This window comes from Chlamydomonas reinhardtii, chromosome 7, assembly GCF_000002595.2.
Source record: "Chlamydomonas reinhardtii strain CC-503 cw92 mt+ chromosome 7, whole genome shotgun sequence".
Classification (NCBI taxonomy): Eukaryota; Viridiplantae; Chlorophyta; class Chlorophyceae; order Chlamydomonadales; family Chlamydomonadaceae; genus Chlamydomonas; species Chlamydomonas reinhardtii.
The window spans coordinates 850,119-862,599 of NC_057010.1; the positions used below are offsets into that span (position 1 = coordinate 850,119).

The following is a 12,481-nucleotide window of genomic DNA, read 5'->3' on the forward strand; positions in this document are numbered from 1 at the left end:
CCCACCCCCCCAGGAGGGGGAGGAGGTGGGGGGGAGGAAGGGAGGGGAAGGGAGTTTACATGCAAGATTAGCTCAGGGAATGGTAGACGGTAGGCAATCTTGGGAGGGGAAAAGAGGCAGGGCGGTGGGGAGGGATTCAATGGCCGAGCCTGAAGTAGAGGTCGCATCATGGGGAGGGGAAGGAGGGCACAGCTCTGTGACACCAGGAAGAACGCCCTGTTCCCCCCACGCCCCACAATTGAAAGACACACGGATTTGATTATCACACGCCCCGCCGCCCTGCTGCCCACCTGTCTCGAGTCGGGGCGGCCATCCATCGAGTACTGCGCGGTGCGCATGGCGCTGGGCAGTACAAGGCTCATGGAGCGGTCCCGGTCATCCACACCGCCGCCGCCGCCGCCTGCGGCGCCGCCGCCGGCCGGCAAGCCCAAGGCCCCCGGAACCAGGCCCGGCGCTACGCCCGGCGGCGCGCTGGCGGCGGCGGCGGCGTTGGCCTTGCCGGCGCCGCCAAAGAGCGAGTGGGTGATGTTGTTGGTCATCGCAGACAAGGCGGTGAGCAGGCCGGGGCCTGGGGGGCGCGCGAGCACGGGTGGGAGCGAGGGGGGTTGCAAGGATGTTTGGGAAAGCGGTACAGGATGCGCTGAAGACTGCAGGGGGGGTGAGGATTGGGACTTTGGGGGGGTACATGCATTAAGTTTACGAAGTGAAGTCGTAGCCAGGTACGAAGGGGGAGGGAGAGCGTGTCAGGGGCCGACACGCACGCTAGATGGCGAGGCCAGGTGCTGGGGTGCCGGTGCCGGGGTACAGGTCCGCCCTGTCCGCCCCCTCCTTCAGCCCGCCCCGCCAACCAGGGCCCAGGCCGGCATACCGGCTCGGCGGAGCCACGGCGCACCCACAGCTCCGCAACATCACACCGCCATCCCTGCTTCCCCATATTCCCCACAGCACACACTCCGCGTCCCGACTCCCGACCCTCTGCGTTGCTCCAGTGTCCCCACGCCGCTGCCACCCCCTGCGCCGCCCTGCCCCGCCCAGCCCGGCCCCGGGCGGCGGCGGCCACCGACCAGCTCACCTGGCGTGCGGCGGCGCGAGGGCGCGTCGCGGGGCTCACTGGTGAACAGCCCCTCCGGCCACACCTGCCGGTTCAGCGCCAGTTGCGTCTGCGAGGGGTTTACATTCATGATTAATTTAGGGGGGGCCAGCAGGCGAGGAGGCGGGCGCGCGGGCGGAGTGGGGTGGGGTTAACTCCATGCTTCACTTGAGAAGTGGAGTTGTAGCCACTATGGGCACAGTGGTACAGCACAGTGCGGGGAGGGGGTTGCCAAGCAGCCATTAGTACAGGATGCACCGGGGGAAAGGGGGTGCCAAGGAGCCATTGGCGGGGCTAGGTGTGGTGTCCTCGCCGCCTTGCCGCCGCATGCGCCACCACTGCGGCGGGGCACCAGCCCCGCACCACCAGTCCTCCGCACGCCCGGCTCCTCCAGACACCCCCCAGGAACACACCACACCCGCGCGAGGCGTCCGTTCGGGTGGTCACACCGCCAGCCGTGCAGCCCACGCAGCCACCCATCCTAACCGCAAACCGCAACCTGCTGCCAGTTGGTCTGTGACCCGTGAAACCCCACGCCCCAGCCCGGCCCCCCCCCTCCACACCCACCCACCCACTCACCCACCCACCCACCCACCCTCCCTCCCTCCCTCCCACCACCCATCCCACCCACCCACCCACGGCCCTCCCCCCCCCCTCCCCACCCCCACCTGCAGGCAGAATATGACTGCGTCCAGCGCCTCGTAGAACACCAGCACGTAGCTGTCGCCCTCCTGCTCCACCGTGTAGCCGAAGTTGGCCCAGCGCGCCTTGCGGATGATGGCGTTGTGCAGGTTGAGCGCGCGAGTCATCAGCTCCGGAGACTGCTTCATCAGGTCTGCGCGCGCGCGCGTGTGTGTGTGTGTGTGTAGAGAGGGTGTGTAAAGGTGAGCGGTGGGTGCGTTCAGCAGCACAGTTGTTCACCCACCCACCACCACCCTCTAACACCCGAGTGCGCCCGAGGGCCCCCCCCCCCAAAAGGCGTTGGTGGTGGTGGTGTGATGGTGGTGGCGCAGGGTAGATTAGGACGGGAGGCCTCAGCACTGCATTGCTGGTGGCGGTGGGTGTGTTGAACAGCACAGCAGCAGCACCCTCTACCCCCGCCCCCAGTGCCCCCCGCCCCCGCCCGCCCCAGCCCCACCCACCCGAGTAGCCCTCGATGTCGGTGACCACGATGGACACCTGGCCGCCCAGCGGCTCGCCCTTGACGCGCTTCTTCAGGTTGCGGACACCCTGGGGGGTTGCAAGGATTGGAACAAGGGGGTTTGCAAGGGGGGTGGGGGCGGGTGGGGGGTGTAAGGGGTGGTGGGCACGGGTGGTGGGGGTGGAGGTGATGGTGGGGTGGTGCAGTGAGGTGGTGAGAAGCGGGGTTTTTGGGGTGTGGAGGGGGTTACATTCGTGGTAAGTGAAAGGATTGGTGAACCGTAGGCAACCGTGGACGTGGCATGGGACTGGGGCGCGCGAGGGGAGTCCTTCTTTGCCCATGTGGGGGCCAGGGCGTTGGGTTGGCGCGTGCGGTGTCTGCGGCGCCGGCCAGCAGCGGCGGACGGCGGACGAGCCGCTGACCCGACCACGGCCCCCACGCCCACGCACACGCACACGCACACCTGCATGAAGGCCGCGCGCTTGCCGCGGCGGTAGCAGCTGAGGTAGGTCACCCACGCCGCCAGCAGCAGTCCACCCAGCACAATGAGCACCACCGCCCACGGCTTGGCCTGGTACCTGTGTTAGGAAGCAAGAAAGCACAAGGAAAGGAACGTGAAGGTCGTGTGTGCGGGACAGCAACGCGACGGCATGCGGATGTGTGTGCGCGTGGATGTGGTGGGTTTGTGTCCGGGTGTGCAGTAAGGTGAGGGGGTTAGCCGTTCATGCGAACGGTTTGTATAAATCTCAGTATGTCCTCGTGCGTGTGTTAAGATGGTGTTGTTATTGGTGCGGTGGGCGTTTGACTTGCCCACAGTCACAGTACCAGACCAGTGTACAAGGCTGCAGGTGCAAGGCTGCGGGCGTCGTGATGTTGCTGCTGCTGCTCTTGCTCTTGCTGTGGCAGGCTACAGAGACACCGCCGGAAGGTAGGGCGCTGAGCTGATAGCGCTGCCGTCCACACCGGTAGAGAGTCACGAAGGCCCACGGATATAGTCCACAGGCGCACGGCATCTGGCGCAATGCGATACGGGATAGCGCAGCAGAGCACGGCAGAGCATGGCGCAGCACAAACGCACGGCACGGCACGGCGCAGCACACACGCACCAGGGCACCACAATCTTGTTGCAGTAGAGGCGGCGGCCCATGGACACCTGGCCGGGGACGGGGTCGGTCCACACCTGCTCAAAGCCCTGTGTGTGTGCGCGGGCGGCACAGGGTTTGGGAGTGCGTGTGGTCACGAGGCGTCTGGCGTGTGGGGTTGCAGGTGCAGGTGCAGGTGCAGGCGCAGGTGCAGGCGCAGTCCTGGTGGTGACGGCTTGGGCAGGATCGGCCCGCCCGCGCTCCCAACCATCCTACCAGCACCCATTCACATGGGACGGTGTGCCAGGCGGTCCTTGTTGCTACAGCCTCCTGGGCCCTTCGATGAACCCATCCTGCCTCTCGGCAGTAGCGCACACACATGCACACACACACACGCCCCTTCCCCCCCCCACACACACCTCCAGGCAGTAGCAGTTCTCGTACAGATAATACTCGGGGTCCAGGTTCCTGCATTGTGAGAGTGTGTGTGTGTGTGTGCGTGTGTGTAAGCAACAAGATGGGCGTAAGGGAAGAGGATAATTTTCGACATGGAGGGCGCTCTTCTCCGCGCTCTTTGCGGCGTGCACCCCATCGGAGCAATGGGGCTGCCCCGCCCCTGTCCCTGCCCACACCTCACGCTGCCATGCCACACGCAACACGCCCAAAACACATATCCCCACACACGAACTTCCCCAGCCTCACGCCACGCCATGCCGCACCACCCCACCCATCCGACCCTCTCCCTCTCTCTTTCTCTCTCTCTTTCTCTCTCTCTCCCTCTTTCTCTCTCTCCCTCGCTCTCACCAGTTGAGCAGCGTGCCGTTGTCGGTGCCTGCCCCCTCGTCCGCGTCCGTGAGCTTGAAGGTGGTGCTGGTCACCAGGGCGCCCGTGGCGGCGTCGTAGCGGCTGATGAGGGGGCGGGGCGTGTGGATAGGGAGGGGATAACTTTGAACCAATCCCGTAAGGAAACAGTCGCGCTGCAAGGAGAAACTGCAGCCGCATATGCGAGCTGTGGTACATCACCATAGGTAGTCGGGCGGGCTTGGGCAGCGTAGCAGCAGCAGGTGGAAGGAGCAGTCCAGAGCAGCTCCGAAGTCATGTCAGCAGTGCGAGCCGCGCGCGGACCCCGTCGCCCAACTACTTGCAAATCTAAACTAACATACTCACCTGTACGCGAACGGAGGAGCGCCAGGTAGAAGCGTCCAACAGCAAAGGCGAAGACGCACATGTAGGAACATGGCATGGCGGCGAGCGTTAGTGGTAATCGCGGGACAGGTAAAGCAAGGCAGTACATAATCTATGGGACCCCACGCGCGGCTCAGAGACAAAGAAAGAGAGAGTGGGGCGGGCGAACGAGCAACGACTATAGGGGCGGGATGAGTGCGCGGGATGGGGCATGCGGCGGGGGGGGGGCCGGGGGCGCAGGCAAACAGAGGCCAGGCACGGGCAATGAGTCCAGACAGGGCGCGGGCCGCCGAACGGCTCCCTCGCAACCCTGTCGGCCTGGACGCGACACCGATGCATAGGGAGGGGAAGTACATTCATGATTAATTAAGAAGTGAAGGCGTAGCCAGGAACAGTAATACAGCAGGCGCGTTGTTACCGATATCCGTGCAGTCCAGCAGCCAGCTCCCCTCCCCTCCTCCCTGCCGCCCTCCCTCCCTCCTTCCTCCCTCCTCCCCTCCCCACTTCCAATACTCTTTAACCATCATCATGACTGCAAGCAACCCCGCCCACCACGCCTGCCCACCTTGCGTCCACCCCCTGCAGCAGCCCCGTCAGGTTGAAGCCGCGCGCCGCGGCCTTCTGCGGCGAGAACGCCAGCACCGGGCACCTGCACGAGCCGGCGGCGGAGGCGGCGGAGGCGGAGGCGGCAGCAAGCGACGGCGGAGGCGCAGGCGCAGGCGCAGGCACAGGCACAGGCGCAGGCGCAGGCGGAGGCGCGGGCATGGGAACGTGAGGTACTGGAGGGTGTTGTGGAATCAAGCACAGCACAACGCCGTCCCACAATCCCGCAGAACCCACAGACAGGCAGCTCCGAACCGTTCCATACGACTACCAACGCGCCCCCCTCCCCTATCCTCTCCGCCTGCCTGCCTGCCCCCCCCCCCCGCCCCCTAACCTGGTTCGACGTCAACCCCTCCGCCCCCTCACCTCATGTTGGAGTAGTCCACGTTGGGCAGGTCCACCACCGGCAGCGCCAGCTCGGCCGAGTGCGACAGGAAGGGCGGCAGGCGGGGGGCGGTCAGGTCCCAGCGCCTGTCAGCAGAGGGCGGGGGGGGGGGGGGTTGCAAAGATGGGTTCAGAGAAGTGTAGGGGGGCGGGAGGGGCGGGGACCAAGAGAGGGAGCGGAGCGGAGGGAGGGCGGTTTGCAGGGTGGTGGGCAGCTAGGTGACATTTTAGGGGGACGAACGTGTGTGGATGGCACGCCAAAGGTGGCACCAGGGTCTGCACTTGCGTGCGCATGACGCGTACGGTACGTGGCACGCACGCACGCACGCACAAGGCAAGCACACCCCGTGTGCCCGCCCTTTTCCTGACTGTGCGCGCTCGTGTCGGCCCCCCCTCCCCCCCACTGTGCCACTCCGTTGTCAAGCATCGGCCACGCTCTCCTCCTCGCTCTATTGCATTGGGTTTGGTTTAGTTTGGGCTGGTATCTACAACCCCCCCTGCCTCACCGGTATCCGGTGCCGTCAAAGTCCAGGCCGCAGCAGGACAGCCAATTGAGGGACAGGTCCACCTGCAGGGGGGGTTGCAAGGATTGGTACAGAGGAGTGTAGCGAAGGGGGTGGCCGCTGAGGGCGCGTGTGGGGTTGCGTTTGGGTTTGGGCAAATGGTTGGCCAGTATTGCGAACGGTTTATGTCAAGCATGGAAGTACAAAGGGGGGGAGGGCGGCGGCGTGAGAGGGAGGATTTGACGCGCAGTGGGTATCTGATATCCACAGGCCCATTTACCTTGCCCCCCCTCCCCCCCCCCATCCAATCATGAATGCACCCCAACCCCGCCCCACCCCACCCCACCCCACCCCACCCCACCCCCCCCACACGCATACACACGCCCCCCACCCCACCCACCCCCCTCATCCCACCTGCGAGCCGCTGGCCGCCATCTTGGCCAGGCTGTCGGGCAGGCGGCCGTGCAGCTCATTGCCCTTGAGCTGCAGCACCGACAGCCCGCGCGCGTCGCTGCGCAGGGAGAGAGGGAGAGAGGGAGGGAGAGGGAGAGGGGATTGCATTCATGATTATTGCAGAAGTGAAGGGAGAAGAAGAAGTGAGGGGAGAGGGGCGAGTAGATGGTTGGGAAAGCGGTAAGGCCATGACTCAGTTTGAACTGAAGAAGCGGAGTTGTAGCCAGGCCAGGCGGCAGGCGTTGCTAGTAAGGAGTACGGCGGTGTCTTAGGGGGGCGCAGCAGGGGGTTTCTCACACGTCCCGCCTGCACCTATCGTAAGCAAAACGCCTGGCCGCCAGCCTCACCGATCACCCCAGCTGCATTCCCACTGGCCCCGGCCCTGGCCCTCCTGCAGAATACGACAGCTTCACAACCCCCCTTCTGCCAAACGCAGCCCCCCACCCACCCAAACGTGTGCTCTCCCCCCTTGCATGTTGGGTTTGATCCTCGCCAACTCCCCCGCCCCACCGCCTCTGCCCAATCGCTCTTGCCACCCCTGCAGCTGGATCTCCGTCCGGGCCACGTGCACGCAGCCCAGCCCTACAGGCCCTACGTGCCCGCCCTTCCGTACCGCCCTCTCCCCCACCCCAACGCCCCGCCCCCATCTCCAACGCCCCGCCCCCGCCCCCGCCCCCAACCCCCAAACGCCCCAAACGCCCCGGCGCCCAGCCGCTCACCCCACGTTCGGCGGCAGCGTGCCGGTGAGGTTGTTCCACTGCGCCATGACGGTGCCCAGGTTGCCCAGTGTGAACATGTTGCCGCGCAGGGGGCCGGTGAAGGAGTTGCCGTACAGCCGCACCAGCGTCAGCAGGCTGCCGTTGCCAGCCAGGTTGGGCAGCGTGCCGGTCAGGCTGCGTGTGTGTGTGTGTGTGTGTGGCGGGGGGTTGCATTCATGATTAATTCAGAAGTGAAGGCGTAGCCTTGGGGAAGGGGGGTGGTACATTCATGATGAGTTAAGGAAGTGGTAGGCGGTGGACAGGGGGGAGGAGGCGCGGGAGCGGCGGGGAGGGGAGGGGCGAGCAGGGATGGGGAAGACGCGCGGAAGGCGGGAGGGGGAGGGGTGCTCGCGCGGGGCAGGGAACGACGCAAGCAGTGGTCCTCGCAGCTCTCCCGTCCCGTCCGACAACAACCCCGACGAATCCAACCCCGACGACCACGCCGGCACGCCACGCCACGCCCCGCCACGCCACGCCGGCCTCTCAGCACCACCCTCCTCCTCCTCCGCCTCCTCCTCTCCACCCCGCTCACTAGTTGTTGGACAGGTCCAGCACCGCCAGCAGGCGCAGCTCGAAGCCGCTCACGAGCACGCTGCCGTTGAAGCTGTTGTTGCCCAGGCGCAGGATGTGAAGCTGCCGGTAGGTGGAGAAGTCAGGCAGCGGGCCGCTGAAGTTGTTGTTCTGGGGAGGGGGAGGGGGTGGAGGGGCAAAGGCAGGGCTGGGTGAAGGGCGGGCTGGGCGAAGGGAGGGCTGGGCGAAGGGAGGCGGGCGGGGCAGCTACTCACCCCTGCCCAGCCAACGGTCCCATGCACACACGGCACGAACAGCTCCAATGCCGGCCCCATCCCAACCCCATCTTCATGCGTTTGGAACGACCTAGCCCCACCCCCGGTCCCCCACGCCCACAAGCAGCCAGCTCCCAACTCCCACCCCGACTACACTTACATTGTCCCATGAGTCATGGGAAGTACCCTTTCAAGCCGGGGGCCGATGGACTACTAACACATCGCCGCTGTGGACTGGAAGAGGACCCCGCGCCCCACCTCCCCCGCCACACACACACGCTCTCCCCACCTCCCCCCCTCTGCCTGCACTCCCCTCGTTTTTCGTTGGTTTTGGTTTAGTTTGGGCTGGTATTTACAAACCCCCCCCCCCACACACACACACACTCACACCTCCCCCCCCCTCTGCCCACCTGCCCATCCAGTGTGATGAGGCTGTCGCAGTCGGGCACCGCCAGCGAGCCGTTGAAGCGATTGTTGGACAGGATGAGGTCGCGCAGCGGGCGGTACTGCTCCATGCCGCACAGACCCGGAGGCACCAGGCCTGACGCACATGTGGCACGGGAGGTAGAAGTAGGCGTGTGTGTGTGTGTGTGTACAAAAGAGCCGGACCTCGGGTTGGTGGCGCAGGCATGACAGGTCCGGGGGAGGAGGGGGTGTGGGACGGGCGCGGGGCGAGGAGCGGCACCTGGCGTGCGTGCGTGCACGTGAGCGGCGCTGGCCGGCAGGTGTGGCCGTGTGCGTCTCTGCCACAGCGCCGCATTTCCCCGTCCTTGCCTGTCCTCTTGCCTGTCCCTGGTGTTGCCCCTTGCCTTACACGGGTCCCACTGCACACTACGGCAAGCAACGCCTGCTGGACGCGCAAGCCCGGCGCCGCAGCACGCACGGCCAGCAACCCGTGTTGCGCGCGCGGCCGCACAGACCGCGGCCGGCGCGGCCGTGGCCACCTACTGCCTGTGCCGCCGCGGCCACCCCCCGTGCCTGTGCCTGTGTGCCTGTGCGCCTGTGCGCCTGTGTGCCTGTGCGCCTGTGCGCCTGTGTGCCTGTGTGCCTGTGCGCCTGTGCGCCTGTGTGCCTGTGCGCCTGTGCGCCGCACCTGTGAGGCTGTTGGAGGACACGTCCAGCTCCTCAAGCCCCGTGATGCGGCTCAGCGCGTGCGGCAGCGTGCCCACAAGATCTGTGGCGGAACACGCGGCGGAGGCGGCGGAAAGGTTAGGTGCCCGAGCCCGACGTATAGGGACGGGCGGGTAGCCAGTCTATGCAAGAGTGATTGGATCAAAGGGGGAGGGGGGGTCGCGCCGGGGGCGGGTCACGTCACGCCGTGGCGGCGGATGTCCTTCATGACGGGGCAGGGTGCTGCGTGGGGTTCCGGAGGTGAGTGGTTGGCGCGGCGCGGTGCGGACAAGGCAGTCGCCCAGCAGCAGCAGCAGCAGCAGCGGCCCCAGGCGCCGCCGCACGCCAGGACGGGCTGGTCATGACGGCAGCAGGAGCACCCAGCGGCACCACACACCCGCACCCACACTGCACACCTACACCCGCACCGCACACCGCGCCCACACCCACACCCGCACCTGCACCCGCACCGCACACCCACACCGCACCCGCACCCGCACCCACGCCCGCACCCACACCCACACCCACACCGCACCCACACCCACCAAAGCCGTCTCCTCTGCCACTGCCGCCAGCCGCCCCGCTCCACGGCCGCCCACAACCCCTGCGCTGCTTCGGCCTAGACCCAAGCCCCGTGTGTCGGCCCATCCCGCCCCGCGTCTCCGCCTACCCCATCCACCGGCCTCGCTCCGACCAGGCTCGTTGGGCAGCTGAGCCCGGCCCTGACCCAGAACCTGAACCTGAATCTGAACACAGCACATGCACACCAACGCAACCCTGGCCCTGCTTCCCGGCTCCCGGCCCCTTATCCCTGGGCATGCAGCGTCGGACGGCCGCTCCCGCAAGCCCACAACAACAAACGCGCCCGTGCACCCCATGGCTAACCTGCCGTCTGCACTACCACCACGCGAGGTTGCGGACTGCGGACCACCCGTGCCCTTGCCGCACATCGCCCCTTGGCATTCCAATCCTTCAAATCTTCTGCGTCCCCCTGGCCCCCCTGCCCTGGTCCCTCACCGTTGCTGGCCAGCGACAGCACTTTCAGGTCGCGCAGGCCGCTCACGGCGTCAGGAATGCGGCCGGATACCGCTGCGTGGCGCAATGGGGGTGGGGTGGGGTCGGGGGGGGGGGAGGCGCAGCGGTGGGGTGGAATGGGTCGAGGCAGGGCGGCTGGGTCGATGGCTGCTCCGGCGGTATGGATCCCTCAGGTGTAGCATGACTGGGTTGCAAACTGGGTGCATTCTATACTATGGCTGGGGGGAATTCGGGGTGAGCTGACCGAAGGCCCGTGTCTGACCACCACCACACCTGACAGATTGCATGTGCGCTGGCCTGTCACACCTCTCCCGCCCTGTTTCGCCCCACCCGACCCACGCACACACATACACCCCTTGCCCCATAGTCCCGCCCCAATCCCGTGACACCCTCACCGTTGCCCGACAGAAAGATAGCACGCAGCGAGCAGCTGAGGGGCGCTACGATGCTTGGGGCAAGCATCTCCGTCAGGTCGCCCCGGACGTTGTTGCGGCCCAAGCTGAGCCCTGTGACGAGATTTTCTGTGCAGTTGCACTGGAAGCTGCCACACTCCACGATGCGCGTGCCCAAGCTGAGGCTGATGTTGGGAAATAAGCGCTGACTTATCGCAGCGCAGTGGAGATAAGTCTAGTTATTGCGACGTAACTGCCGTGTTGCGTTAGAGTCACGCACGGCGCAGGACGCTCGGGTACGTGCCTGTGCATGGGGCCGAACCGAGCTGGGTCTTGTACGCGTCAGGAGCACACGGCGCCTTATCTGCCGTTGTGCTTCTGTACTGTATTTCGGATCGTCCCTCTGCCGGGACGGTGACCTCAGTGTGTCGCACTTAAACGTTCCCTACATTTCTGGACTTTCTTTGCAATCCTATACCTGGTTCTAACTATACTTGACCATGTATGGACCGAATAAGCGTTTAATATATACTCAGACGGAGTTGCAGCGTTTTGTTGCGCGATCCTGCTCAATGGAACCCCTTAGCTTGATCACGCTCGCTCTCTGATCGTAAGGGAATGCCCTTCGAAGCTTCTCTGGCGCTTTGAACCACGCTTTGGTTCGGGGGCCGCATTCGGGAGCAAATCGGAGCAGAGCGGAGCTTTCAAGCGGAGCAAAGGCGCGCGAAGCGTTGCGGACAAGGCGTTCGGCAAGTCACTGAAAGCAAAAGGGCATGCACAGCTGTGCGGGCGGGCTACTTGCTTGCCATGCGCGGTCCTGCTTGCCGTGCCTTCGTGTCTACCCGTCGCTTTACAGTTCACAGCTTTGTGCAATACCTTTCCACATCTTCCATTGTGCCACCCCCACCTCCCCAAGACCCTCAGGACTTTTGGCGCGGTACTTCTCCTGTCTGCCTATCCAGGCCGCAGGGCCCGCGTGCCCTTGGGGAAAGGGCGTGTGTGCCGTTGGGATCCGGCCTGTGCGCCGCAAGCAACGGGCTTTGCGCCCTTGCCTTATGGACAATGGACGGCATACGTGCCCTTATGATACGGCCTGTGTGCCGCAAGCAATGGGCTCCGCGCCCTTGCTTTATGGACAATGGACGGCATACGTGCCCTTATGATACGGCCTGTGCGCCGCAAGCAACGGGCTCCGCGCCCTTGCTTTATGGACAATGGACGGCATACGTGCCCTTATGATACGGCCTGTGTGCCGCAAGCAACGGGCTCCGCGCCCTTGCTTTATGGACAATGGACGGCATACGTGCCCCTATGATACGGCCTGTGCGCCGCTAGCAACGGGCTCCGCGCCCTTGCTTTATGGACAATGGACGGCATACGTGCCCTTATGATACGGCCTGTGCGCCGCAAGCAATGGGCTCCGTGCCCTTGCTTTATGGACAATGGACGGCATACGTGCCCCTATGATACGGCCTGTGCGCCGCAAGCAACGGGCTCCGCGCCCTGGCTTCATGGACAATTTACGGCGTACGTGCCCTCATGATACAGCCTGTGCGCCGCAGGCAACGGGCTCCGCGCCCTTGCTCCATGGACACTTCACGGCGTACGTGCCCTCATGATACGGCCTGTGTGCCGCAGGCAACGGGCTCCGCGCCCTTGCTTCATGGACAATGCGCCGCGTACGTGTTCTTATGATACGGCCTGTGCGCCGCAAGCAACGGGCTCCGCACCCTTGTTTTATGGACAATTCACGGCATACGTGCCCGTATGATGTGACCTGTGTGCCGCAAGCAACGGCTTCGCACCCTTGCTTTTGGGTAATAGATGGCATACGTGCCCTTATGATACGACCTGTGTGCCGCAAGCAACGGGCTCCACACTCTTGCGTTGTGGATTATAGACGGCATTGAAATGCTTACGTGCCTTCGTTGTACATGCCTTTGCGTTGTGGACAATGTGT

At 65.0% G+C, this 12,481-nt stretch overlaps 1 protein-coding gene across 1 annotated transcript in view; it reads right to left on the minus strand.

Moving 5' to 3' along the window:
- CHLRE_07g318551v5 (uncharacterized protein) overlaps window positions 1–11,352 on the minus strand; it is a 23,559-nt gene extending 12,207 nt beyond the window's left edge. Inside the window, exons 1-18 of the mRNA XM_043063930.1 lie at window positions 10,525–11,352; window positions 10,112–10,183; window positions 9,078–9,158; window positions 8,395–8,525; window positions 7,732–7,880; window positions 7,161–7,334; window positions 6,403–6,499; window positions 5,992–6,053; window positions 5,468–5,572; window positions 5,064–5,147; window positions 4,118–4,219; window positions 3,733–3,781; window positions 3,338–3,423; window positions 2,695–2,809; window positions 2,233–2,320; window positions 1,759–1,925; window positions 1,073–1,160; window positions 291–568 (exon numbers count right to left, since the gene is read on the minus strand). Of these exons, the coding sequence (XP_042922498.1) occupies window positions 291–568; window positions 1,073–1,160; window positions 1,759–1,925; window positions 2,233–2,320; window positions 2,695–2,809; window positions 3,338–3,423; window positions 3,733–3,781; window positions 4,118–4,219; window positions 5,064–5,147; window positions 5,468–5,572; window positions 5,992–6,053; window positions 6,403–6,499; window positions 7,161–7,334; window positions 7,732–7,880; window positions 8,395–8,525; window positions 9,078–9,158; window positions 10,112–10,183; window positions 10,525–10,591 (1,995 nt within the window). The 5' untranslated portion in view covers window positions 10,592–11,352. The remainder of the gene's footprint in view (window positions 1–290; window positions 569–1,072; window positions 1,161–1,758; window positions 1,926–2,232; window positions 2,321–2,694; window positions 2,810–3,337; window positions 3,424–3,732; window positions 3,782–4,117; window positions 4,220–5,063; window positions 5,148–5,467; window positions 5,573–5,991; window positions 6,054–6,402; window positions 6,500–7,160; window positions 7,335–7,731; window positions 7,881–8,394; window positions 8,526–9,077; window positions 9,159–10,111; window positions 10,184–10,524) is intronic.
- Between the last annotated feature and the right edge of the window lie 1,129 nt (window positions 11,353–12,481).